This window comes from Lissotriton vulgaris, chromosome 9, assembly GCF_964263255.1.
Source record: "Lissotriton vulgaris chromosome 9, aLisVul1.2, whole genome shotgun sequence".
Lineage (NCBI taxonomy): Eukaryota > Metazoa > Chordata > Amphibia > Caudata > Salamandridae > Lissotriton > Lissotriton vulgaris.
In genome coordinates this window covers 394,945,895-394,973,817 of record NC_141697.1, presented here as the reverse complement: position 1 = coordinate 394,973,817, position 27,923 = coordinate 394,945,895, and the positions used below count along the sequence as shown (strand labels likewise).

General features: G+C 42.0%; 1 protein-coding gene across 12 annotated transcripts in view; it reads right to left on the bottom strand.

The window, feature by feature from the left end:
• The window catches only part of EML1 (EMAP like 1), an 899,863-nt gene that overhangs the window by 196,664 nt on the left and 675,276 nt on the right, over positions 1-27,923 (bottom strand). For 8 of the 12 annotated variants that reach the window (XM_086937774.1, XM_086937770.1, XM_086937771.1 and 5 more), the window contains 2 exons: positions 14,317-14,449; positions 6,494-6,544 (listed from right to left, as the gene is read on the bottom strand). In XM_086937774.1, coding sequence (XP_086793900.1) covers positions 6,494-6,544; positions 14,317-14,449 — 184 coding nt within the window. The remainder of the gene's footprint in view (positions 1-6,493; positions 6,545-14,316; positions 14,450-27,923) is intronic. The other 4 variants (XM_086937775.1, XM_086937777.1, XM_086937779.1 and 1 more) reach the window with 1 other exon arrangement.

Below are 27,923 nucleotides of genomic sequence, written 5' to 3'. Positions count from 1 at the left end.
TTGTTGGTTTCATTCCTGCGGGGTTCTCGACTCCAAGCTCCAGTCCCCCATCCGCTTCTTCACTTCCAATGTAAAAATATTCACTGACATTTTAGATGTTGTATTTCATTTCCCTTTACCTTGCAAAAGCCAGGTGACAATGTAAAAAAAAAAGATTAAAGCCAACTGCCCATAGTTATCATCACAGCACTAGAATCTAGTTAAACATGGCATAGATGCAACGTGGAGTTTTGGTCTAGGTTGCCCTACATTTCCAAATGCACATTTTAACCAAATTGGGGGGGGGGGGGCGTGTCTTGTGCAAGACTGCGAGTAAGCTCTGGCTTGTTATGAGCATACTGCATTCTGAAACTTTAGTTTCACTTTTCATCTTGCCAAGTAAAGCCCAAAAAACCCTGCGAACCAGAAATTCAGGACTGGTGGTGCTTAGCGTCATGAAGACACTTGACGGTTCTTGCAAAGCAAGAAAAAAACATTTCATTGAAAACGTTGGAGAATCTTTGCACATAGGCTCCATGGCTCAGTAGAACTGATTCGCAGTTTCATAGATGCCAAGGGACCCATGTCATATTCAACACCATCACCAAATGGGTCTTTTCAGACCCCACCCCTAGCCATGCTGAGGTTTCGGAAACCTATGTAAAATGTTAAGCACAGAACTTCAAATCCCAGAATGCAACAGTGTTCACTAAAAAATCAGGACTGTCTGAAATGATTGCATAGGAACGTGCATTATTTCATATCAGCTGCATGCAGCTGTTAATTGCTTAGCTATTTGTCGAAGAGTTTTGCTGCAAGAAAAACAGATGAATACATTCGTGTTGATGGTCAAAAATATTGTGAGTTTACAAATAGCAGTGCTTTCTTGACCTTCATCAGCCAGACTACCAGTGCTGCCTGGTCACAGGTGACTCTTTTAACCCACCTTGGCTTTGAGACATTAGAAGATGGCGGTCAGGAGAGCTCTAGGTTCACTTTTCCCGCAGCAGCCAAATGCATACATATAATAGTATATACAAAGAGCTGCAGGGGGAACAAACCTCGAGACTGGCTGCAAAGGTAACATGGTATGCCATTTGCTCCTAGGAGCTTTGTGTTGGTGAACCTAGTAGAAGTATGCCACATTTGGCTGCAGATAGATTAATATGGAGATGGGGTATTTACAGTGAAACAAAGTGCAATGAAACATAGAAAAGGACAAGCTTATTATAAAACATTTATGTTAAGTAAAGAGTTAATTAGGCCTTGGGCCAGGGGGGATAAATACCTGCATAAATGCTTTGATTTAGCATGTATACTGTTCAAATGGCAGACTGCAATGTCTTGGAAATCATATGTAGCCCCTCTGACACGCAAAGTTGGCTCCACATCTTGGTAAAGCGAGCAAAAGCTCAATCAGATGTCCATACGGAGACCCATAGATGGAGCGGAGCCAGAGCCGGGTTAATGACTCGAGACCTCTACATTAGGAACCTGGAAGCGAAAGATGACATGCGACCACCTGACCCCCTGAACACCTCCCAATCTACTATTGCTCACTTAAGGGTCTCCGACAACGAGACACTAAGAACTGGGCAGTGGCCCATTATGGACACTAAAGTCAGTTGCAATGCCACTGTCAGCCTAAAGACACTCACAATATTTGGGGAGGCACAATCTAGGGCATGGTTATCCAACGCACAATGCATGCCCAGTTCCTCGCCTTAGCGGCTTCCTTCATGTACCCGGCCATATGCTACAGCGTCCCAGCAATAGTCGAGGTAGAAACAGTACACTATTGGCTGTTAAGGGGTTGTCCCCCCAGCTTTAGACACCCCCGATAAGACCCTCCGACTACATCTATGGTATCCTATGTTTATGCAATGCTGGTCTGCAGTCTAACCATATTGTTTAGTACCAGGCTGAAGATGCGTGACATATGAACTACTGTGACTCCACTGCGTATGTTCCTAGCACTGTGCCCTAATCCCAGATAGGCCGAGATTACTGTTATATGTTGTAAAACCAATACAGAAATGTGAAAATATGTAGAGTTAATTCTAAGTTTGGTTCATTCAAAACCCACATTCACTGCACAGTTTCTCTTTAAGGCCAGTGTTTGCAGTTAGACTACATTAGGTGACATTTCATTTAACATATATGAAGGGACACATGTCCATGATCATCTGCGCAGCTGTTATTTTCCCACCATTTATCCATTGTACCGAGGATCCCCTCAACTGTTATATGTGTTTGGGCACCTTTTTCTGGCCTCTGATCCTAATAGAGACAATAAACCACATGGTTTCATGCTCCTCAAGGCCACCAGTTGGGTTCTCGGAAATTTTGCAAGCCATCTGTCGGTCTCCCAATTCATAACTCTCTGGGAGGGTATCTAGCGTACCTCCCGTCAATCATTTACAGAGGTCCTCACAGGTAGGTGCATTTATAGTGATTGAGATGTAACAACTGCACTCAGTGGTGTTGCCTACTGGCCTACCTCGTGAAATTAAATTGAGGGATCTTTGTCAAAAAGGAGCCCCAGAGCACATTTATTATTAGTTTTGGTTTTGCGAAAATATTCACGCGAGCACGGGAGCTCGCAAATGGACCCGTGCACTTGCCGTTAGAGTTAATCTTGGAAGATCATGGGCATCTTTTCGTGTGAAACATGGATTCCTAGCTAGAGGACGTCTGATTTCCACAGAGAAACAACAATGACCGCCTCACTGCCCCCTCTCCTCCGGCTTCCTTTGTCTCAGAGCCGTAAGGGGAAGGCACAAGGTTTCAGGCACCTGGAGGTTCTACTTAGCAAGGGTCATGAAGCCTGGATCACTGCAGTGAATTCTGAGGGAAAGGCAAGGGGTCTCTTTACAGAAACCCCTCTGCAGATGAAAACTCTGCCTCGTCCTAGTTGGTTGGACGTCTGAAACAGGTTGGAAGGGACTGCTTCCAAAGTGCCAAAAGCAAGACAACACTTTGGCTTTATGGAGAATATTGGCAATAAAGACAGACTGGCTTGGACCCTGATCTGGTGCTTTAGAGAAGTGGGTCTTAAGTGCTGACCATTTTGGCATGGGCATATTACTCCATGTTCAACCTTGTTTGTGAGTGTACAACGATTCAGAAACCTGGTAGGACATTCACATGTGTCTTTCAAAATAATAACTGGGTTAGACTGCAACTTGACTCACACCACCTCTTTTGATTTGAGAGTTCGACTGCTCACCCCCAGCTCCTCAGGCTCGAAGAAGCTTGGGAGACCAATTTTCCACGACAGACTCAGCGTTCTACTTTGTAGGGAACACCAGTCATCTAATCTTTGATATTGCCTGATAATCATCACTGCAAATGCACGCATAGGCGACAAAGTCTGACCATAATGAATCACTGTTGCTTCTTTTAGTAAATGTATATGGAAATATATGAAAGTAACTAAAGGTGATGGGTGAAATCCTTGCAAGCATCTCAGTCTCTGCCAATCATGAGGATTACATTCCAGTCCATAACTTTTTGCCCAGTGCGCCACTCCAGAGGGTGAGCATTTTAAATTAACGCGCCCTTGTATTTCTGGCTGTGTGGATTTTTAACGCTAACACAGATTGACGTGTTTATTGTTTCATCCAGGTCTTTTCCAGTTTCCTGAAGAGCAGCAAACACAGAGTTTCGTTATGCTCTGTGGCACATGTTTCTCATGAGTGATTCTTTAGAAAAGCAAACAAATGAGCTAGTTAGTGATGTGGTTGAAAGACAAGTTTTTATAATTTAGAGCAGTCCTAGATATGGTTCATGTAGCAGACCCATAGTTTCAACCGACTGTTGGAATGTTCCAGACCATGCAGTAGTCTTGTTGATAAGTGTAGTGAATTAGCTAAGACTAATGGTGATAGTAATACATAACCTTGGAAGTTGGCTTTGCCAAATTTTGCAGCTGGATTCTTATTCCTTTGGAGACTTGGTGTAACGTTGAATAGGTCTTCACAGGAATACATTGTTAGATAATTCTATGAGAGAGGGAGATGATTCAGGTAAAATAAGAAACCAGTTACTTGCCTATAGCAATGGTTTTGTAGCTTGAGACTCCTCCATATGCACATAGTGTGCATTATTCCACCATCTAGTGGTTGGGTCCGGAAGTGCCTGTAAATAATATTGATGTTTTTATGTGGGCGTCAACTAGGGCGGAGCGGTATCACTCAGTAGGAGGTCGACAGTAAACCCACAATGCCTAAACATGTGATTTCCAATTTAGAGTCCTTTTGGTCAAGAAGGCGGTGGTAGGGTAATATGTAAATCTAAAAGAATCTCAAGCTGCCAAATCATGGTTTCTATAGCAGCTTGAGGTTTGTGGAAGTTTTTTGTTGTTGGAAGAGATGTACAAAATAAATGTTTCAATATTGTCTGACCTAAAACTGCCTCTTTTTGGGTCTCAATATCTGTACAACAATGTTTTGCGAAGATATGTGTTGAGGACCATGTGGCACCAGCATGTGTCTTTTAACAATACATAAGCTAGGAAAAAAAGCTAAAGTTTCTCCCTTCTTTTTTGTTGAGTTTGCTTTTGGTTTTCTGATTAGTGTGTTTTTTTGCCAGCGTGTGAGCCATTTCTATTGTCTGTACAATTCATCTTGCACTTGTTGCTTTCGTAAAAAGTATACCTAAGGAGTGAGGAGCATGCCCCAGGAGAAGAGATGGAACAGAGGCGGTCGTTGTTTCTCTGTGGACATCAGACGTCATCCATCTAGCAATCGATGTTTCATACTAAACGACGCCATGATCATCCAAGGGTAACACTAATGGCAGGTACACGGGGCATTTCCTAACTCACATGCTCACATTAACATTATTGTAAAATCAAAACAGATGTTTGCAAACATTTACATAATAATAAATATGTTGTGGGTCTCTTTGCCCCAGGTCACTGGACTCAATTTAGAACGGTAGGCCAGTAGGGGGCATCAGTGAGTGCAGATTACAGATTCCGAAACATTATAAATGCACCTGCTAGTGAGGACCTGTGCAGAGAGATTGAAGGGACCAACGTCTAGGGCAGTGGTTCCCCTAGAGAAGAAGTGATTCGTTTTTCGAATATCCTTTGTGTTTTCCAAATATTACATAGCGCTTCTAACATCCGGGAATCCAATGGTCTTTTAGCTTTTTGTTCGGTGTGTGGGAAGTTGAATAGATTGGTTCCCGTGAAAGTGTGACAGCACTTTAGGAATAAACTTTGGATAGCCATCTTATATTTGTTTAACACACATAGATTGTTGTCTAGTGATAGTGTTTCCAATTCATGTACTCTGCTTAAATATCTGACAGCAATTAGAAAGGATGTTTACAGAATATGGAACTTAAAATCTATTGTATGCTTAGGTTCAAAAGGTATTTTCATTAGTGTTGCCATTACTAGGTTCATATTTCACCGAGAGGCTGGGGTCGAATGCAAAATGTGTAGCCTCCTTGCACATTCGAGGAATCTGGCAGATGAGGGTGTTGCTTATTAGTATAGTATTTTTTTAATCTATTCATAATCTTCATACAAGATTTAGCCTTTCTGTTACTGAATGAAGAATACCCCTTCTTCTCCTCCTCCATCCGCACATCTGCAGAGAGAGGCCATTCAGGAAATCAGTCACCTTTCTATTCTTTCATTGTTAACATTGTGGACTATGCATGCGTGAAAGAGATTGTGCCTTGTGCTACCTTCAATTCCGCACTTACAACGTAATTTGTATCACTTCAATAACTTAAATACAACATTTCAATACTCTTGAAATTGTTATGTGTATTTATTTATTTGATAGTGCCACGTTTGTCCCCTTTCAGTCACTTGAAAGCACAAGTACATTATTAAGCAAACTAGATACATTTTTTACTAAATACAGTGGCATGTGATGTTAGTGTATGTAAAGCAAGGTCATAAAAGTTGTGGGTATATGCTCTAGTTCTGCTGCTCACGATTGGCTGTTCACATTGTGCGAGTTAGCTGTGCAGGTAGAACCCGGGTAGGAGAAAATGTTTTAAATATTTTACCTGGATACAATAAAACAGTATAGGCTGAAGCTGCAAAATGGAACATAGGATTTAGCAAAAGGTTTCCATTAATAGTTTTACAAGAAAACCCAACTTGCTTCATTGAAATTTTTGTGGCGTATTCTGTCATTTTTCAAAATGTTTTGCTCGATTCATATAAAACTACCATGAAAGTACCGACCACAAAGGAATTTTACTGACAAAATTACAATTTCTGAATAGATGCAAACTCTGGCAAACCCACATCCAGTCTTTGTATGGTTGTGGGTGTCAAATTACCAAACAAATATCAATGTTCTAAAATTCGAACTGCAAAAAAAGTATGGAAAGCAGACATTTATGTTTCACAATCTTTTTTAATGAACAGCAAAAAATCCCATCTTTCTTTTAAAGTTTTGCACATGTATATGTCAACAAAGAAGGAAGCTACATCTACTTTGCATTGAATTTAAATTAGAAAACAAATCTTATACGCCCTCACCTGGAGTTCGCCTTATTTAGTTTGCATGCACTGAGGAGGCTCTCAGACTTGCTACGTCCACAAATAAAGAACAAAAGAGAAGAGCAGAAAGAAGAGCAGAAATGTTCATTATAGAGAGAAAAGAATAGACGCGTGTAGATACAGTACACCGGTATGCTACAAGAGTCGTTGATATAAAGTGATTATAAAATAGATGTGAAATATAAAAGAGAAATCACATTTGGCTTCATCATGTACTAGTTACAAACTAGAAATATGTAAACATATTTTGCCTTAATAACGTCTTACCTTATCGCAGCGTCCACTTGCCTTCCTTTAGGGCAATACGGACAATATAGAAGGCCACTTGTAAAAGTCAAAAGAAATGAATTTGACCTTATTGCCAGTCACTTCTAAAGTCTCTTCCACCGTATCTAGCATGTTGGCTGGCTTACTCGGTCACTCTGCTTGGGAAATGGAGCGACAAAACAGCCCACTGAGCTAGGCATGCAGGAGAGCGGTATTAGAGGGTTGTTGTCACTGTAAGTGTTAAGCTGCAAGGCTCTTATCTAGGACCATAGAGAACACTGTGAAGCATCTAGGAGGTCGAAGCTAGTTGAGAATGTGGCTTCCAGAGATGCTAGATTGTAAGCATGCCTTCAAAGACATTCTTATCCAAGAAATGGATGCTGGGGTGTGCACAGAGAGACAGACAGACAGAGAGCACTGTGTGGAGGATGCATGCAGTATTCTTGTGAAATAAAGAGACAAGACACAATGGCTACTGTTTAACTTACAACTGACTCTTTGCAACGGAGTCTTATTACAACTGATGCCATACGTTCTTTCAGCCAGAAGAGTGGCTCATAATAATGCACGTTCATGCGTAGTCGTAAATGCAGGAAAGGGGATTACTTCCCTTTGGCTCATTGATATGAAATGAAACAGAAAGTGGACTGTCATCAATTGGTTTCATGGTGTTGGGAACTATGGAGCAAAATAAACAGGAGAAAGCATATCAAAGGATAAGAGATTGAGATTTCACAGAAATTATGAGTTTTGTAGCCTTCTGAAAAGCAAGATGGTTAGTGAGCGGATGCAGATTTAATAGAAGATGACTGCAGTGCAGAGGAGCCAGGCCATGGAATGCCTAAAGCATTGTTCTTGAAAAAAAATGGAGACATGAGTAATGTGGGCGCTGGCGGGACTACAAATTTAGCTAATCCATGCTAATTTAGGGCCTGTTCAACACATCATTGGCTACCCATAACAAAAAGGGTTCTGTTCAAAGTGCTGATAATTACCTTTCGAGCTGTCCACGACCTAGGCCCACTATACCTAAGAAAAAAATGTGTGAGATATTGTCCAACTCGAGCCCTACGATCCTCAAATGCCAATTTGCTGACCGTTCCAGGGTTCAGACTTAAAACCCGAGGGGGCAAGTCCCTGGCGGTATTAGGTGCAAAAGCGTGAAATACTCTCCCTCTACACCTGAGAGCATTGGACAGGGAAACAGAGTTCCGTAAACAATTAAAAACCTGGATTTTCAATCTTCAAGACACAATTGGCAGAGGTCTAGTGTGATTCCGGATCTGGTCAAGTCAAGCAGTAAGGCAACATGACACCAGGTTGACCATACATGGGCGCCTAGATGCTCCTTGGAGCGATTGTTGCGCGATATAAATGGGCAATTACATTACATTACATCATTCTATGTACAACTGGAAGATTTCAACACTACCTGTTGGGAGACACCAGTGCATAATGATCCTGTTGAACTAGACCTTTATTACACTGGGTCACAAATGTTATTAATTGTACCTGACCGGCAGCAACTTCAAACTACTAACATTTACCAGTACCCTTGGTTCAATCAGCATCTCTTTATGGACGCTAATCAAAACCTGCATTTTATAATTGCTTTCAGGGCCAGTTGTCAGCTTTACCTTACAAGCCTCTGTTTAAGAAATGTGTCCTAAAGATGGAATGTGCTTTTTAACAAAACTTTTTCTAAACCCCAACATTCTTACCAATTTAGCAAAGTATGTTTTTCTTCCTTCTACAAATAACCAAAAACAGTGCAGTATTTCACCAAATGCTTTCAATAAACATTTCCCTGTATAAAAATATATTGTTCATGCTAACTGCAGCAAAATAAACAGGTATTGTTAAAAAAGAAAAAAAAGAAAAGCATAACCTGTAACATTTAATATGGTCCAACTCAGGGTTCTGGTGATAATTACAAATTATTTGTACAGAACACATATAATATGTTACCCTGTAATATGATCCCACATTGCCATCTAGGGGTTCTGGTGACATCATTAGCCATCAAGCGGAGTGGTTTGTGAAGGTTTATAAATTCACCGGAACCAAGAGATGGCAGAAAATGATTATATTACACAAATGTCCTTTCACAATTTTAACATTACATATTCTTTTTTGTGTAATTAGTTAGCATGAAATCAATACCTTTTTAATACTGTGCTACGCTACTTGCTCTAGTATAAAAGAAGAGAAAACTTAAGCATTATAAATAAAGGACTTCCGATAACACAGTCTTTGAATGCATACAACACCCATTCTGGTTATACACATTAGAGATGTGTTGAAGCTACTGACAGCAAGGCATAGGTAACATGGGCACTGATTGTGTAATTACAACGTTCAGCTTTCTTGAACAGACTGCTTATTAAACAATATGCGGTGATTAAGCTCAGACATTTGAAGCTACTCCTGCAGTGTAGAGTTGACAGCGACCAGGGTTGCAATTAAAATGTTAAAGCTGTATTTAACTTTTACTAACAAGCTTCTAATTAAATTATGAGCAATAACAAGCTAAAAATGTTACATCTGCGCATTTGGTATATGCTATAGTATTTTATTATCTTCATTTGTTTTAACAAAAGGTATGTGATCAAAACCAGGATTCAAGGGCAAATTTGTGCGGTAAGGTAAAATTGCAGAGGTATCCTAGATATTAGAATAGTTATTTGCCTGTGTAAATTAATTGTTAAAAGCAATCTGCGAGGCAGTAATCTTCGTTTTTCTACTATCAAGTTTGTTAAAACTGTGGTAATAAGCTAACATTCACCCTTTGTACTAAAGTACTTAATGCGTGAATGTGTATTTATTAGTGCAATGTTCTAAATAACCTGATATTTTCACTGACATGCCTACATGCATAACTAAATGTATTGCACAGAAATTGTGAATAAGAAGAGTGCAGGCTTTGACAAAAACACTCAGGGGTTTGTTTGACGTCTTTGTTTACTGAGAAGTATAACTCATTAACAATGATGTGTCTCTACCTGTCATGGTCTTGAACACATTAATCATAAGTCCTTTTTCAATTTCTATAGTCCTTTTCATTGCATTTCTGACCATGTTATAATGCATCTCCATTGGTTACTTATGGGATGCCTAGTTTTTTAATATGTGTATTCAGTTCCTATATTTGACTCCCTCTAGTGGCTATATAAAATTACATTCTTACTTCTTGCTCTTACACCCTAATACTGCATCATAGATGTCACACTACACTGGCTGGTAGTGTTAAATTAAAGTCAATAATATTGTTTTTAAAGTAAATCAATCATGGTCATCAGTCTTTAATGATGGAGTACGGATTAAACCTACATACCACACAAAGCGTTACGGGGGATGCAATATGACATGACCCATAATGCATTATTGGGACGCATTATACCATATTTAGAAAGACAAAGATTACATGATAATTTCAAGACGAAAATGGAAAATAGATTAGAACAACAACGAAGTGAAATTAAGTAAACAGGGTATGTTCATTTGAGACAGAGAAGATTATTTTGAAAGCATACTTTATATATTTGCAAAAAACTATGAATTATGCCAAAGAGAATTCAAGGATCTAAAGGGGTAGGACCGTAGTATAGAATCAGAAATCGCCTCAGATCCAGATACGAGCGAAGAGAAAGATTTGGCAGGTTTTCTTCTCACTACACACTGAACATGTAAAATACCTTATAAATGTACCATGGAAGACGACTGCCCAGCTGCTCGGAATTTTACCCTTTTAGAAGGTACAGTTGGGGCGTGGGGCAGGAAGAGTGGCAAAATATTCACGAGGATTTAATAAGTTAATAGATGACAATGACTGAATAGTAAAAGATAGCCTGATAATGGGCGTGCATCAATGATTGTATGAAAACGGATGTTATTTATACTAAGAAAGGTAGTTTTGTGCTGCGGGATTGCCAATGTTGTCCACAGAGGAGCCATCCTCCTGCTATAAAGTAATGTAGAAATGTATCTAAGATCTTGTGGGTTGGTGTATCTGGGCAAAACAGATCTGAAATTGACAGACAGAGTGGGAAACAAGGATTAAGAACACAAGAATTTAACTGAATTAGATATTTAGACATTTTTTTCTTTTTTAAATGTCCATTTATCGGGCTTTTCCGCTTTGTGGAGCATTTTGGCCCATAATTAATTTGGACTCATCCATAAAAATATTATAAATGTGCAAGTGCTGTTTCATTAGTGAACTAAGTCATTACACTTCCTTTTATTTACACTTATTATCATGCTTATGTCCAAATTGGGGGGTAGCAAGACTTTTGTTTTTGGGGATACTGACAATTTGGAAGTGAGAGAAAACTATGAACAATGGCTTGAAGGCCTTACACAAACTACTAATGTACAGTGAGCAATGATTATAATGAAGGTTTATCAAGAAGCATCAAAGAAGGGACAACCAAAATCCAACACAGAGACAAAAGTCTTTAACAAGGACATCATTGAGAGATTTCAGTCTTAGTTATAAATGAGGAATAGGTGCTAGTTGTGGAACAGAAAAGTTGAATCTAACACTGAAACCTCATAATCCCTTACAAAGAGCCCATGTGTTATCTTTCTAATTTCACTCTCTAATTTGCACAAGATACCCATAATATCAGATTTTGTTAGTCCCCATCTAAAACTTAAGTGATGCCTTTATCTGAAATAATTATTCATTTTGTTGGGATGGAAAAGTCCTCTGCATGAACTGTGTACCTCTGCCTTGAGTGCCCAACTGTACAGTTGTCTGGATCCCTAATTTTGATTTGTGTTGTCATAGGCAAACCAGGATCATGCGTGTGTGTCATTACATAGGCCTGAATCAAGCATTGCAGTCTTGTTCGACCGGGAGGGGTGCTCAAAGCACTGCCCTCGTAGTGGTGGAAGGCTACTGCTTCCACCAAAAGCTAAGCAGCACAAGCGCAGTGGTGACAGCATACCGTGTAGTGGTCAATAGGAGTAAACGGGTTATTTTTATTACCCTATGTTACTGGAGTGCGGCAGCTGTTGACCTGACACTAGTGTCTGGGTGGGGCTGGGGGCTCCCACCGGGGGGCTGTGGGTTCTCCTGCGGCCTTTGTGAGGACACTGGGCTAATATAAACTAGGGGACCCCACATGCCCCCCTCCCTCCCCCAAGAAGAAAACTCTCTCTAGAGGTGGTCTTCTTGCCAACTTAGACACCCTCTGAAGGGCACCTGTGGACATTGATACAGAGATGGCTCTCACCAAATTCGATCTTATGGAAAGTGTGTGTGCCTTAAAGCGGAGCTTAGAAATGAGCTGAAACAGGACCTCACTAATGTCTAATGAACTCTGTACAGACATAACCACAAGACTAACAGAGCTCCGCACCTATATGGATGCCGTGGGATAACAGATCCTTGATGCAAAGGGATGGCTGGAAGCCATGTCGACTGCCCAGACTTATGCCATGGTCAAATGTTAAATATTGGAGGAATAACTCCTGCTAGTGGTTGATAAAATGGAAGACCTCGAAAATCGCTAAAGAAGAGAGAACCTTCGGCTCAGAGGGCTTAGTGAGGAGGTCCTGTTTGCACGCCTGGAAACTTATGTAACTAGTATGCTGTCTTCCTTGCTTGGAGACGATCCCCAGACGTCCACCTGGATAGGGCACACCGTGTGAAACCCAGAAGGCAAACCCAGCAACCGTGGCCCAGAGATGTTTAGGTCAAATCTCATTTGTTCATGGAGAAAGAAGAAGTCTTCCATTAAGCCAGGAACAAGGTAGAAGTCACCTTCCAAGATCACTCATGTATAATTTACCAAGATGTCTATCAATTTACGCTTCCATGACTGGCTGAGTTCCGTCCGATCACAGGGAAACTACAGTAAGACTGTATTCGCTAATGATGAACATACCAGTTTGGCTTATCCTTTGAAATAGGTGACTGGCAACATAATTCACTGATTTTCAGAAGGTTGTGATCTTAATGGGACTTCCTTTGGATGGCCTCCATGGGGTAGTTTTGTGGGGCCGAGATCCCCCCGGAAGTTGAACAATACCTGGCAGTGCCCACGCCCCTGTGGTCAGGGTCACAGCTTACGACCAGAGTCGGGTCGGGACTACCCGTCTGACTGACTGCGGGGAGGGAGATGGGGGTAGCCCTGCAGCTAGAGCTGTGCAAGAGGTCAAACATTGCAGGGATGTTAATCTAGGGGATCAAGCAAGGCTACACTGGTATCTCTTACCTACCTACCAAAGGCAAGTTGCACAGACTTCAGCATGCTTCATTGTGTTGATTGGTAAGGTCTCCCTCCAAGAGTGTGGGATCCTTTCAAAACAGTTATTAGAAGCCACTTTATCACAACAGCTGCTGAGCATGTTATACTCTGATAGTTAGAGGACCAGAAATTGGAGGATGAGATGCGGGAACTAGAGATTGAAAGACTTCATCACCCCGCCCAATGAGTCACATGCGCCTTCACTATGGCTATTGGCCAACTACGCATGCACTTCACAAACAAAGCAGAGCTCTTGCTAATGCATTTAAAGAAATGCTCCTATGTCTGGGGGTGACAAAGCGGGGACACATCTAGTGCACACATTACGAGGTAAACGGGAGAAGGAGTATATTATAGAGATTGTTGCTGATAATGTCACAAGTCTTAGATGAGGCAGGGAAAGCAAACTAATTTGCCAATTTTTATGAAAAGCTCTATAGAACCGTCCCCTCCTTTCTGAGCACATAAGAGCCTTCTTGGACCAGATCTGTTTCTAAAAGTTTTATGTTGATCATATAGAGGTTTCGGAAAATCCTATCACACAGGAAGAGGTTAGCCTAAATATTAAATTCGTGCACACAAACAAAACAGCAGTGCCAGGCTGCCTCACGGCTCAATTTTGCAAATTCTACCAGGCAACACTTATTCTGAAACTCACAACACCCTTTAATCACTGTGCGGAGACTATGGGAGCTAGTTACACTATGAGTGAGGCGGTGGTAACGGTAATTCCAAAACCTGGAAAGGACCCTTATTGCCCGATAGCCCTCCTTAATATAAATGCAAAGCTCTGTATGGTGATCCTAGTCAAACACAATATAGCAACATACATTAAAAGGTGTATCTAGCATTATTCTCCTAGTAGATGCATCCTACTCATATTGCAGATTCACTGGAATTCTGTGTTTATAAGGCATAATAGGTTTACATCAAGGTATTGGCTTCCAACTTTATTGTAGCAATATGGAGCAGAAATAGGACCAAAATAAAGCCACATTTCAAGTAGCGATGCTGCAAGTAAAGAAACCTAGATCGATTGGGACTGGTGACATTTTTAACAGGCCTTTTTGCATCTACTTTACGTGTTAACTTTTAATTTATTGTAATGTAGCATTTTAGGTTTCATTGTTTTAATCTTTTTAAGCAAAACAATAACCCATTCCGTACTATAAAAAACAGCACACAAGGTAGGAGGATATGCTTAAAAACACATTTGTAAAGAAACCCGTCTCATTGTTTCGACTGTACCATTTATACACTTTCACTTTTGCTTCATACCTTTTTGTTGCAGGTGAAATAGTTTCTTTCCTGGCCCCGGAGGGTGATGGGCTGGAGCTACTTGTTTTCTTTGGTACAATGGTCCCATTATTAATAGTAGTTCTTAAGGGAAGCGTTTGGACAAGAGGTCTTGCTGCAAAACACAAATGAATCTCGAGTTAGACAAATTAGAAATATCAAAGAAAACACTTTATGGTTTACAACTGAAACTTTAAAAATTTTAAAATGACAAATGAAAGCTCAATTTTAAAAAATCGCCTATTTTCTAGATTTAAGAAAAACATAATACTTTTACCAATAACTGATCCTCTTTTAGGTACGCTGGCACACATTTTCTATGCCTGCGCCATACACCATACATAGCCATAAGGCAAACAAGTCATATGCTAGCTTCACGGTGCATATCAAGCATGGTACACAACTAAATAACATAGTATACGATGAGTAAACACACTTATGTAAGATACTATGGGAAAGTAAGACCACCTCGCATTCCACATTGCCTGGAATACCAACAAGTTACATGACTACAGGCACCAGTCGTGTCATGAGACACATGTAGTATAAGTGCAAAGGGGCACCATAGAAGAAAGGACACAGCATTCCAGACTTACATCCTAGCGAATGATCTACTGCTCCAACTCATCACTTTAATAACAAGCATTTGCAATGCAATAGGTATCGCACTAACGCGAGTTTAATCTATTGCCATTGTAAATGACAATACCTTTTATTTATGTTTTAAAACCCAAAATATAAATAAAAGGCATGTTCATTTACACTGCCAATAGCTCAAACTCACCTAAATGCGAGACCTGTTGCATTGCAAATGCTTTTTTTACCTAGCCATGTTGCAGTGTGCATTACCATATGTGGCCAAAAGAGGTCCAATGGGCCCTCTTTTGGCCACATTTAGTACTGCACCCTGCACATTTGGAGTTATTGGCATCATAAATACCAATGTTTTTTTCCTAGCCTTGTTACAGAGTGCAGTACCACATGTGAGATGTGTTAGTGAGTAAAGTAACCACTGCCTGCCTAGCTTAGGACCAAGTGTGTCCTGCTTGAAGCCTTTTAAGTAAATAGTGCCTTGAAGCTGTGATTAAGGCCTTGGGAGTACCTACACATGTAACAGGGGATGTCCTCATGGGAGGTTACAAGAAGAGACAAGGCGGTACTAAGGAGGGACTACTAAGCCTATTGACCAATGAAAAGCCATCATTTACAAAGGACAGGGACAGGAGCCAATTGAAAAGATGGGCGGAAAGTGGGCGGAGCTTTATGCACATATCCTGAATAGAGCATGTCTCGAAGAGACAGCGCAAGCGCTGCCAAGTCAAGACGTAAATAAGTATATCTACTGATGAAAGTTGTTCCACGTATGCCCATAACTACTCTGATAATGGATGTTTGGTAGATTCTTTTTGGACATCTCATACTCAACTGCAGAAAGACAACCGAGTACTATAGACTGTGTGTAAACAACAGGCAAAAACAAATAAATACCCTGGAGAAAAAGACAACTTAAAAGCTGATGCGTCGGCGTGCAGGAGAACACACCAAGACTGGACAAAAGAGGATCCAGGGGCATCAATCTTACTGTAAACCACACCTTGACCAAATCCCACATTTATGACTAAGTCATTTTCATGCTGTGCAACTCACGAGATGAGAAACCCTCAGTGGAAAGCAAAGAATACTAGCAGTTAAGTCCCTGTTTCTTATGGGACTCTCTAATAAAACAAGCAGGCACTCTCACAACCAGAAAACACAAAAAGCAGCTCTTGGGACATCCCCAATCAATGGTACATAAAGTCCCCTGACCACACAGCACAGTGGTATGCAGCTAATAGGTGTCACTACTAGAGAACTAGACACCAGTGAGACTATTTCTAGTAGTGCTGACAAAAAGTAATAGTAATACGCAAAATGCACCAGACCCAGACTGAAGCAGGCAAACGCCATGTCATGTGTCACTAAAAAAGCAATAGTAATTCTAGCCCAGGAGACACCACATATGAAACACGCTCGAACATTCTGGCAATAACAGATAGCCCTACATAAAGCCACATAAAGCAACAAACAAATGATTCTGTGCCCATGCACAAGACCGAGTACCAGTGCCACACATGAAGGTTGAGTAGTGGCAGAGAATGTTGCCAGTGAACAAGTGACCAGTTCAGGAAGTGTGCCCATAGGATTAATAGAGAGACAGTTCCACATATATCCTCAGCTGGATTATACTTAGGGCACACTGGCCAGGTTCGCACCACAGCGCAACGTTAACAGGGTATGCTGGCCACAAATAGGGATGGCGCGCCATGTTAGAGATAATGTGCTGCCCCCATGGCAGCCATACATTCGCACCTGCCATGCAGGCAGCACATCAGTGAAAGGTGGACAAGCTGCCTTAAGCAGCCGGTCAGTCTTTCCCAGTACAGGCAGCACCTAGCCTGCGTTTGAAAGGGGGACAGAGATCTCCCTGCAGGCGGCAGCAGCGAGTGGCTGCACTTGCCTTCAGGGATGTGTTTGCAGAGCCCTTGGAGGGCATCAACTGGGCACCATGTATTTGTGGCACACAGTCCGTGCATCTCCGGATGGCCTTTTTGACTCTGCCTATAGGCCTGTATTATGCACACAGACATACATTATTTCCCTCATTACATGGGACCAAGCAATGAGGGACTGCACCCTTAGAATCACACAGGCGCTGTATGTGCACTAGTCCCATGAGTATTACAAAAGGGTCGGAATAAGTCTGTAACCCAATGTAAAATGCCTAGGTGCCCCCTGGACGCAGAAAGCAGGCGTGCACGCTCACTGCGCCCGTGGCACGTTATGTAATGCGGCCCAAGGTGCCAAAACAGATTAGGAAATAATGTGGCCACAGGACTATCCAACCAAGGAGTTTTCAATTCATAGCAGGTACTGAATTAGAGCTTGTTCACCAGTGACAGGGGCTACATGTTGATGTCTGTGCATCTAAACAATGAAGGACAGGTCATGATGTTAGTAGTGTGTTCAAGGGGCCCATGGGCCCGATGTATACAATGATTTTGTGAGTGCAAAGTCTGTAATTCACTAAATCATATGTTTGTTTACAGTAAAAACACAAGTCTCAATTTACTAAAGGTAGTTTGTGTGTAGGAAATGCCTTTCCAACTTCAAAAGTGACTTTAGCACCTCTTTTCAAATGGAGGAGGCATGAAAGTGACGTCATTGGGAGTCAAAATTATATGCATCAATGTTTTGTAGTAGCAAACCATTAAGCACTTACCAACACCCAACAGAGGTTTGATAACCCATTCACAAGGTGTAGCTGTATCTGTGAGACAGCTTCCACCTTGTGAATGGTGGTGGGAGGCATTGGGGAGCAGACTGTGGTCCAGGGTACCACTGCAAGTACCCTCTGAAGTCATTCCCTGCATGCAAACTTAAAAAAAAATGCAAATTCAGGAAAATTGAAAGTATGGCCAAGGGTCTGCTGTCTTTTGCTGGACTCTACCCTGCATTGCAGGCGTTTGCAGGGAAGCACAAAATAACGCCTGCTGCCTACATAGTAATGAAGCAGGAGGTTTTGTGATCAACTACTAATGTACATTTCGCTATGCAAATAAGTACATCAGTAGCATTTCAGAATTAAGATGGGTTGCGACCTGACTCTTGGTACATTAATCTCCATATTCTGAAACCGCCATGGCTGTGGTGCATGAAATGCATATGCAGGAAAACACTGACCACAAAGTTGAGAATGCCTGGTCATCTCTTCCCAGACACCTTTTATAGCAATGAAGACCACATACATGCAGCTATGGCATCTGACCCTTTGCATGGCAGAAGAAAAATGGAAGGTCATGTTAGCCCATGACTACACCCCCCAAAAGTCAATTTAACATATTTTTAAAGTCAGAACATGGAGCATATTCACAAACTGCATGTTGTAGCACAGAAAGTAGTACTCCATTAGTAAGTGCTTACTGCAAAGAACAATTCACAAATGCATTGGGGGAGAAATCCACCTCTGCCTCTCCTATCTTTTTCTTGTGAGGTCTCTGCACTAGGAGAAAAAATCTTCGCACACCAAGTATACTATTTTGTAGCAAATGTTGGAAGTGCCAGGGAGGGTGGTGGGGAAATGGGTAACAGTTATTCAAGAATGGGTGGAGCCAAGGTAACATTTAGGAGGGGATTGGAAAGGACAAACTAATACAAACACACTCCCCCAAAAGAGTAAGACTATTATTACAAGTCACAAAATACACACTCAAAATTATTACAGTCCTAATTTAAACTAGCACCCCCATAGGAATTAGTTTTCAGTTAAATATGTTCTACATTTAAACTGCATGTATGTATAACTATATTTATTGTTTTATTTATACAGTGAATTTAAAAAATAAGACGTTAGTGAGGGTGTAAAACGTTTTTTGTTTAAAAATTAATATCTACATCGCAAATTATTATATTTAAAGTATTTTATAGATATTTACTGTGAGGACTGTGTGCGGTACTTTTTATTTATGGTTGAGGTTTTATTTTTTAAATTATTTTACATTAAAATATTTTACATATTTTAAAATGTACTTTATTAAGTTTGTCTATACTTTCCTACAGGGAGTGGAGACATGCAAGTCTTCATGTTAAGTGCAAATCTGCACTTGGATAGGGTAAATAGCATTGAAGAGGAAAGTTACACCTAGGTGTAGGAGTAGATCTACATGTGAATAGATCTACTCTTGTAAACTTAGCTTAGTGAAACAAGCCCAAAGGCCTCTAGCTGCACCTCACTTCAGTCAACCTCTCCACTCATATTGCCACTTACAGTTTTGAAATCATGTACTAAAACTAGGTTCTGAGACCATGAGCAGTGAGTCAGCACCCGTGTTTGTTGTAAGCTGCAGCAGTTATACAGAACAGGCTGGCATAGCGTGTGTGAGATCAGGAGGCAGAAAGAGCACACCAAAGCACATCATCGGTGGAGGGAAGGATCCCTCAAGGTGTGGGAGTTTACGGTTTCCAAGGTGTTGATAATTGTGACAAACCAGGCTTTTGAGGCTAATTTGAAAGCAGTCACTAGCCCTTTCTTAAATGGCATACACTTTTGTCCAGACCGCATTGTTGATCTCCTCTCGCAATGGCAGCCCCTTTGAGTGACTGAGAAAGTATGAGTCACCTACTCATACTAAAACTTTTCTGTCCACACCATTTTTTCCTTTTTTATTTCCTATAGATTTTCACCAGAGTTCCCCTTTTTGCTAGTCAATTTCCTTGTTTGATTATTATTATATTTCTTCTCCAGCCTTTAACTTTTCTGAGGCATCTAAACGTTAGAGAGCTAAACACAGTGGCCTACTGAATTCTTCGAAGGCTTCGCAACCCCCTCCAGAAACGTCTCTGAAGTAACAGGCAGCAACAGCCACATTTTTTGCCACTTCCATCATCATTCTGCCCCTCTTGGATAGATGCTACTTGCTGGCACACTCATTCTGATCCTTATTTCATCTCACATTGCCACACAGAACGACTAATGAATCTCCAAACACCCTTTCAGCAGAAGAGGGGACACATCAACAAATTATTTAATGGAAAACGAATACAGGGACATTCATTTTCATAAGTGCTGCTACACTTGTCATAGGACACCACTGATTTCATATTGCATTTAGGTGGAGGCAGTCTTTTGTATGATTTGATTAGAATATTGCCATAGAAATTGGCCTACCCATGTCCAACGTGTGAACTCCATCTCTGCTATTTTAAAGATTTAACTTATGTTCAATCAGGTCCCGGGCACAGTTATTTTGACTGAATAGACACCGACACGTTTAAAATATCTGGAAAATGGAATAGAATTTAACTCGTGAAATTAAGCTATTTGCATTAGCAAGGGTTTTGTGCACATTAATCATTGTATATTAACATGCTGCAACACGGAGTTTGCAACAAAGACTTTTTAAAAAACATACAGTTATTCATTATTGGGTTAGAATAACAGAAGGGTAGGTTATGGGACTTTCTTTTTATATCAGATCATAGAGCACGGGTGATGAAATTGCCAGGATTTTCCTGAAATGCTGTCACTAGTAAGAAAAACGAATACCTGGAAGCTAAGGTAATTTGGATGATCTTTGCAAAAACATTTTCATTAAAATTCAATTAAGCATAGAGATAAGGGATTATAGTGTGAAGGAAAAACAATTAAAAGCAAAATTACCAGCTAACTAATCCTGGGACCCTGGGTACAATTTTCCAATGTATTCCCTTTCTCTGGGTACATTTGTATATTCCGTATTTGGGAATGCACCAATGAAATCAAATTGTCAGACATGAACAGACTTCGGACTAATCAAGTTAAAGGTTGAATGATTAAATGCTGGAAAGTCTTCAAAAGGACTGGAATGTGATCCTTTTAATTACAGACAGCCTTAGCAGTCATTGCCAAACAGAGATAGTATGCAATATGGACATGTCTTGAACTTTATGCTGACAACTTGCTTATGATTTGATGTCTTTCTTGTCTTGTCCTCATGCTGCAACCTCCGCCCGTGGCAGGACCTTTTAGTGACCATCTATAAATATTTTTAAACCATTCCAATATGGCCACCGATTATTGCACATGGCATAGTAGCCATTTTGGAAATGATTTTCAGATTCTGTAATTAAAATCATTCCAAGATGGCCACAATGCATGCACATGCATGTTTGGCGCCAACTTTGCTGGTTTCTCTTGACGCAAAAGTAAAACAATCTCTCCACATGGCAAAAGGCCAACTTGGAGGAGAGGAGGGTGGTTGGGAAATGTGCACTGTCAAAGCCAATAGGTGTCTCAAGCAGGGACCTATTGTATACGCCCAGACGTGGGTCCCTTACTCACTTTGCCACTGGATTCAAGATAGCCTGGCTGGTGAGGGCTGTTAGCCCGAAACCAGTCCCAGGATGCTTGTTAACGGTCCAGGGAAGAAATGGATTGGCAGTTCGGGCTGTGCTGTTCCCATAAAGCACATGGTCAAGACTGATTTGCATATAGCTGTGTCTGACCTGGGGTGGCGAACTGAGCTAAAGAACGATGATGGATTCAGCCCAGATCTGTGACTGAGGGTGAGTGTTTGATTTGCTCAAACTCTCCGTCCATCATCCCCTTTGATATCGCTTTGTTTGCCCTAAGCAGTGCTTAATTTGTGCCGGTGCTATCCGGTGCTTAGCACCGGCACTTAAATATCAGGGCCGGGTCTATAAATCTCCTGCGCGCACGCCGCACACCCACATTGATGGTTTGTTTTTTCATGTAAATATGCTTTCTTATTGATTGTACTTTCTCCGAGACTGTCTCTGTGCAGCCACAGGCCCGCCCGCAGCGTGCGTGTGTTGTGTTCATGAATCGATATCATGTAAATATATTTATCCCGCCGCCGGCCGCCGACTTTCATCATACTGTCAGAGTCAGAGTCAGTACTGCGTGAACAATCACCGGTGCGGCCGCGGCGTCTTCTTCACACTTGCAAGTTGCGCCGCCGCAAGTTGCAGCCCTGCTGCCTGCCCCCTGCCCCAAAGTCCGTCCACTGTTCAAGAAAGATAGATAACTAACTAAAGCCAACTTGCAAATCATCTAAGTGCTCCCGGCGCTACTCGTGTAACAACTAACATACATCGATCCTGACACGGAGTCAACGCGCCGCAGTGCCATTTAACGCATGAAATTGCTCCGAGTCTCAGTCACCGCATATTGTCCTGATCCTGATATTAAGTTTACTCCACACTCCCATGCCAGGAGAGACCTCACCACACTATAGCGCCCTTCTCCTGCACGTCCATCCATGTACTTCAGCCCCTGCTCGTACTGTGCTAGCCTAGCGCCTTGAAGCTCACTGCGTGGGCGCTTTACAAAAACACCTCTAGAAAAAAACCGGGAGCTCCAGGCACCAGAGCACCTCTCTGCTCACAGTGGAGTGACCCCTCCCCTTGTCCGACTCCTATCAGGCAGCCCACCCACCCCCCACCCCGGCCCCCTCCTAACCCCAGGGGCGAGTCTTGATATCTCGAGGGTCCCCTTGGGAAAGCTCCTCACGGCACCTCAAACTGAAGTCCTAGGGCGCTGCCGCTGCTTTGACATGCCAGCTGCAGAAGGCGCTATACAAGGAAAAACTGACAACGGAACGTACTCCGAACCCCGCTTTCTGTGAACTGCCAGGATCATAGGGGGCTCTGTGGGGTAGACACAACATCATCGTTAATGCTGGAAACGAGCTTGAGTGCCCTAAAATCAATTGAGATGCAATATACCGATGAGATTATAAATAACATTGAATAATAATAAAATTTCTATATATAATCAAAATATATGTGTGAAGTTTCGTTTTTCATCATCATGGCGTTGTTGACAGTTTGTTTGCCAGTGGGTGGGCGGGCCGAGGAAGTTCAGTTGGTGGGGCGGGGCTGGAGCCTGGAGGTTCTGATGGGGGTAAAGGCCAGCCGGGGGCTGTGTGGGCGGAAGCGCGCGCAGATTTTTTTTCACTTGCCCTCTGCCACCAGTTGCAGCCACGCTCCAGCATAACCGCGCTGCGCACTTACAGCGGCAGCTCCCCACGCAACGAGTGGAGTCCTCGTCCTCCACATTAAGTTAGCCCGGCTGCCCAGGCCCGACCAGTACTGCCAACGACGAAGCCGAAGGGCAGCCGAAGAGCTGGGCTGGGCTGTGCTGCTACCTGCTGTGCAACTGGAGTGACGGTCTGGTGTGCCTGAGTGGTGGCGACGCGTCGTGGCACTTAGTGCAGCCAGTACTGTGTGTCACAGTGTGTGTCTCAGTCTGCCACTGCACTGCAGACTGCGGCCTGGTAACGTAGCAAGCTGAAGCAGGCAGCAAAGTACAACAGTGCAGTGTTAAGCAGCTCTTTGTGTCCTGGCCTGCCGACCAGCCCCACCACGAATAACGGTAAGAACTGGAAGAAGCTACAAATTAAGTTAAGCAAAGCACAGAAGCACTTAAAGTTTTAAATTAAGCTGACCCGATCGGACAGCTGACTGAGCTCTCACACTTTGTTTTATTCCAGGGGGCGTGTGAGGTGCCGAATATATGTTTCATTTCAATGATAAGGGGGCAGGCTGGGCAGCATTTTATTCATGCGCTCCAATTTTAAGCTCTGCAACAGTAATTACATAAAGATGTAGGGGGGTGGGGAGGAAGGATTCAAAATGTAGGTAACGTGTTGGATTGTTGGTCAGAAAGTGGACACATTTCTTATTATAAACATTGAGGCCAAATTGTATTTTTAGCTGCATGAATACTTTTGTTATTGTAAACACGTGTTTGTGCGTGGTGCCTTTTGTAAAGCAACAGAGGCAGCAATAAAACAGACAGATGGACAATAGCCAGACACGATGCTCAGTGTTATCTGGTTGAGTATAAAAAAGACACTGGCAGTCTGAGCCAGGGACAGAAGAGTTAGACTAATACAGTACTACAGTGCTGCTCACATGATCTCAGATAGCTAAAGTAAGAGTGTTTAATAAGTCACAGCCACACACTTGCACATGAAACCCACGTCATCTCATCATCGAAGAATCGTCACATTCTGGGGGGGGAGGGGCGGGTGGCGAGGGGAAAATCCTTTTGCTTTAGGCCACCGGTGTATGCACCAAGGGTTATGCCTTAGTGGCACCCTGAGTCTCTGTCTGAAAGCAGTATCTCTTTTATAAACTGTCCCCCAAGAAATGTATTATTATTTAACCCTATTTTTATTAAACCTCCACAGCAGGCCTTATGAAATGTACAGTCCGAGTGGGACTCTGAACCTTTCCCGCCCAACCACAGATGCAGCGCAGCTCAGCTGCTTCCTGCTTCACCATACACAGAAGTGGCTCTCTCCGATCGGGACTGACTGCAGTTGAGGACGAGTGGGTCTCTGAAGCTCTTGCCCCTCCTTCCTTATTACTTTACTCCTCTCGCTGCTCTTTCCTTGATTGGCATCCCATACGTTTATACACTGTCTCTTCCTCCTCTCTTCTCACTCACGAGCATCCCTTTTTGTAGAGCTCGCTTACTTCTACTACAATATAGAATTAATCCCAATTACATTATTTACGGATATAGAGTGCAGGGCCCTGTCTTTCCATGCACCGGGGAAGGAGTAGCCAGTTGAAAAATACCACCACCGTTAGTTACTAAGGCAGATTCTACTGTTGAATACTAACACCTGGGTAAGAATCAAAATGGGACATGCCTATCTAAAACAAGCATTGGCATAGCCAAAAGGTCTCGCCTTAGGGACCTTAAAGTGTTTAGCTGTAAGACAGTAGTAGTTTATCACGCGAGAAGCAGAAAATTTCCATAGAATCCAAAAATACCTCAAAAAATGTATTAGTGGAGGCCTGCAGTGTAACACAATAACTCCAATTCAACAATAAAATACCCCACTTCACTTACACAACAAATTGTGCTCTTATTAATAATCTTATTAACCACAGACTCTTGAAACTCGTGGTGTTGCAAACCATCTCCCACCCAAACGCAACTTATACCATCGATCAGTCAGCCCTACTTCCTCTCCATCCATGTAGGCACCTATACCAGGCCCACAGTTTTCATAACTTCCAACCTCTTGCCCCTTCTGAGGTGTCTTATTTGTTTTCTCCCCTCACGCCTGCTGGCCTGGTTAGACCTTCACAATGGTGTAGCTGACTCATTCAAGTGTATTGCATGTTTTTATTCAGTTTATGTGTTTGGACTAGTGTTTTCACAAATTTTGTTTTATTTTGTCATATAACTTAAGCTATGTCCAAGTTGTACCGTTGAAATCATAGACTCTGTTAAAAATGGCATGCCCTACCCCCAGTGTTGTCCTGTCTCCAAATCAGCACATAGAGCACTGAAATTGTCCATTTCAATGCATTAGTGGTTTTAGCTAATTTATTCCAAACTTGTGCTTTAAGTGCACATTTGCATTAATCTTTTTCAAAATGATTCTCGGGGAACCTCCTATCAAAACCTTACGAAAGCTCCCTTTCTGAAATTCACATCAGGTATTATATTTGTCTTTTAGCAGTGCCACTTGAAGATGTGGGTGGAGCTAATAGAGTGAGTGGGTGGAGCCAGAAAATGTGGGTGTGGCCTCCGACAAACATTTCAGCACCTGCACTTCATATTTTACAAATTAAGCACTGGCCCTAAGTTGTCAGGGTATGCCCAGACTTGGGTCCCTTTCTTTCTCTACCACTGGATTCAAGATAGCCTGGCTGATGAGGATTATGAATCTGAAACCGGTCCCAGGATGCTTGTTTCCGGTCCAGGGAAAACATGGCTTGGCAGTTCGGGCTGGACTGTTCCCATGAGGCACAGGGTCAGACTGATTTGCATATGGCCATGTCTGAACTGGGGTGGTGGAGTGAGCTAAAGAACGGTGATGGATTAAACCCAGATCAGTTGACTGGGGGTGAGTGTTTGATTTGCTCAAACGCTCCGTCCATCATCCCCTTTGGTGCGGCTTTCTTATCTTGGCAACAACATCCTGCAGTGGAGCTGGCGGTCTTGTGAAGCCATGCCTTGGGTACACTCTGACACACTCCGATCACTCACTTTGTGTGGTAAGGATGGTCAGCCTTTTTGTTTCTAAACTATAATGACCATCTCTCCTATACATTTGCCTTAGGGGAGAGTATGTGGCCAAATGGCTATAGCGGTCGACCTCGGAGTTGGAGATCTGGGTTCGAGTCTCGAAAAGGACGCTCAACATCCCGTGATTCTGCGAAAATCACGTAATCATCCTGTGTCTAACATAATGAACGTGCCCTTCTGTAACGCAACTTGTGCTCATGTAAAGCGCTATAATACCTTTGGGTCGAGTTTGCGCTAAATAAACCCTCCCCCCCCCCCAAAACAAAGGTATCCCAATCCAAGATGGTTCAAAGTAAATTTCCTTTGACATCATTCCCTGTTCAATCCATGTGTTTAACACTTGGTCTAAAGTGGATGAGCCGCAGCACATTTAGAGACTATTTTTCTATGCATTCATCATCCACTTGCTATAATTTTTTTCGGATTTTTATTTTTCAACAGCAGCATTCATGATGGATTCTTGAATTAAAGATTCCTTTGGTTTTTTTTCTCTGCCTAGGAATTGAGAAAGGCTGCTGCCTTATGTCTTTCTACAGCAACTGCCTTACTTTCTATCAAGAGTGGCAAGATTGCCTTGGAGGTTGTATCCACCTTGCAGCATTTTCCTCTATTGTGATCGATTCCAGAAGGCACAGGTCACCTCGTGTATCCGACTCTGTAGTGTGGCACTGTGGTTACTGGTAATGACACCCCTTCCTTAGGCATTTAAACAGAAAGTACTTTGTCCAGCCGTAGACAGAACTTTGCCAGATATTTTAAAAAAATTATCTGTTGAATAAACTGCTAATATTTGGTTAGTGCATATTGTTATCATACAAACTCAATTAGACATGTTTAAGAAGCATAAAAAAAGTTCATGAACATTAGGATGGCCATCTCACTCGTTCATTACGTCTCCAGTCCTGAACTTTTCACTTACAGATCAATGTTTTTAGACGGGTTAGTCTAATTAATTAAATTGAAGCAAAACAGGAGTATATTAAAATATGGACTTGAGAATGTAATCCTCCAGATAAAAGAAAGATGTCAGAAACTTAATGCGACTAACACTAAGGTTCTTCTCTAGGGCTCCAGTCACAAGATGACTGTTACCAACTGTTAAACACTTTCCAACCCCCTGACCTAATTGAACTTAACACCACCTTCTCCAAAATAGCAATGAATCTCAGGTGGTGTGGGATGAGAGTTTACATTACTAGGCACAAACAAGAACAGTGATCCACTGAGCCATATTCTGGCTGCAACAACTAAAACAAATATTATTCTATTTAGACACTAAACATTATAGATCAATTGAATGATTACAAAGCTGAAATTTGGACTATGTTACTATGAGACCTACCAAAAAATAAATTAAATGATTATAATTCGTTCAAGATATGGCAGCCAGGCTCGTCGTAAGACTGGGCAAGTTTGATAGCATAAGGCCTGATTTCGGATCCCTTCCTTGGCTACCTGTAGCCAGGAGTGTCACATTCAAAGTAGCATATTTGGTGTTTCATTAATGGGGAAAATCCTCAATCATGGTAAAATTGGCATGGCACTGGCCAACACAGTTGCTACGATCTGGCAGCCGGCTGCTTCTGAGAACCCTAAGAAGTAAGATCCATTGGAAGGGGCACCACAGGTCTGCAGCCCTAGATTCACAGATATGAAATTCAATTCTAGAGATTAAACCTAAATATACACTGCTAAGCTTCAGACGAGCAGTTAAAACATGTTGTTCCTACACCTCTACCTTTTATCAATACATCTGTAGGGTACTGATAAAAGTCACTGTTTTACAACAGAGGTAGGCACTGGAGATATTTATTTCGTAGCATTGGTCAAATAAGAAACAATCACATGATAAAAATAACTCCAAGATTGCATTAGGTTATCACAAGAAAGTCCACAACTGGAAACATTGGCCGTAATGACCTGGAGGGAGGCGATTATCCTACCAAACAGATCTTTATCTAGAATCTTAAGGAGCACCTTGAGTAAATGACCATGGAAC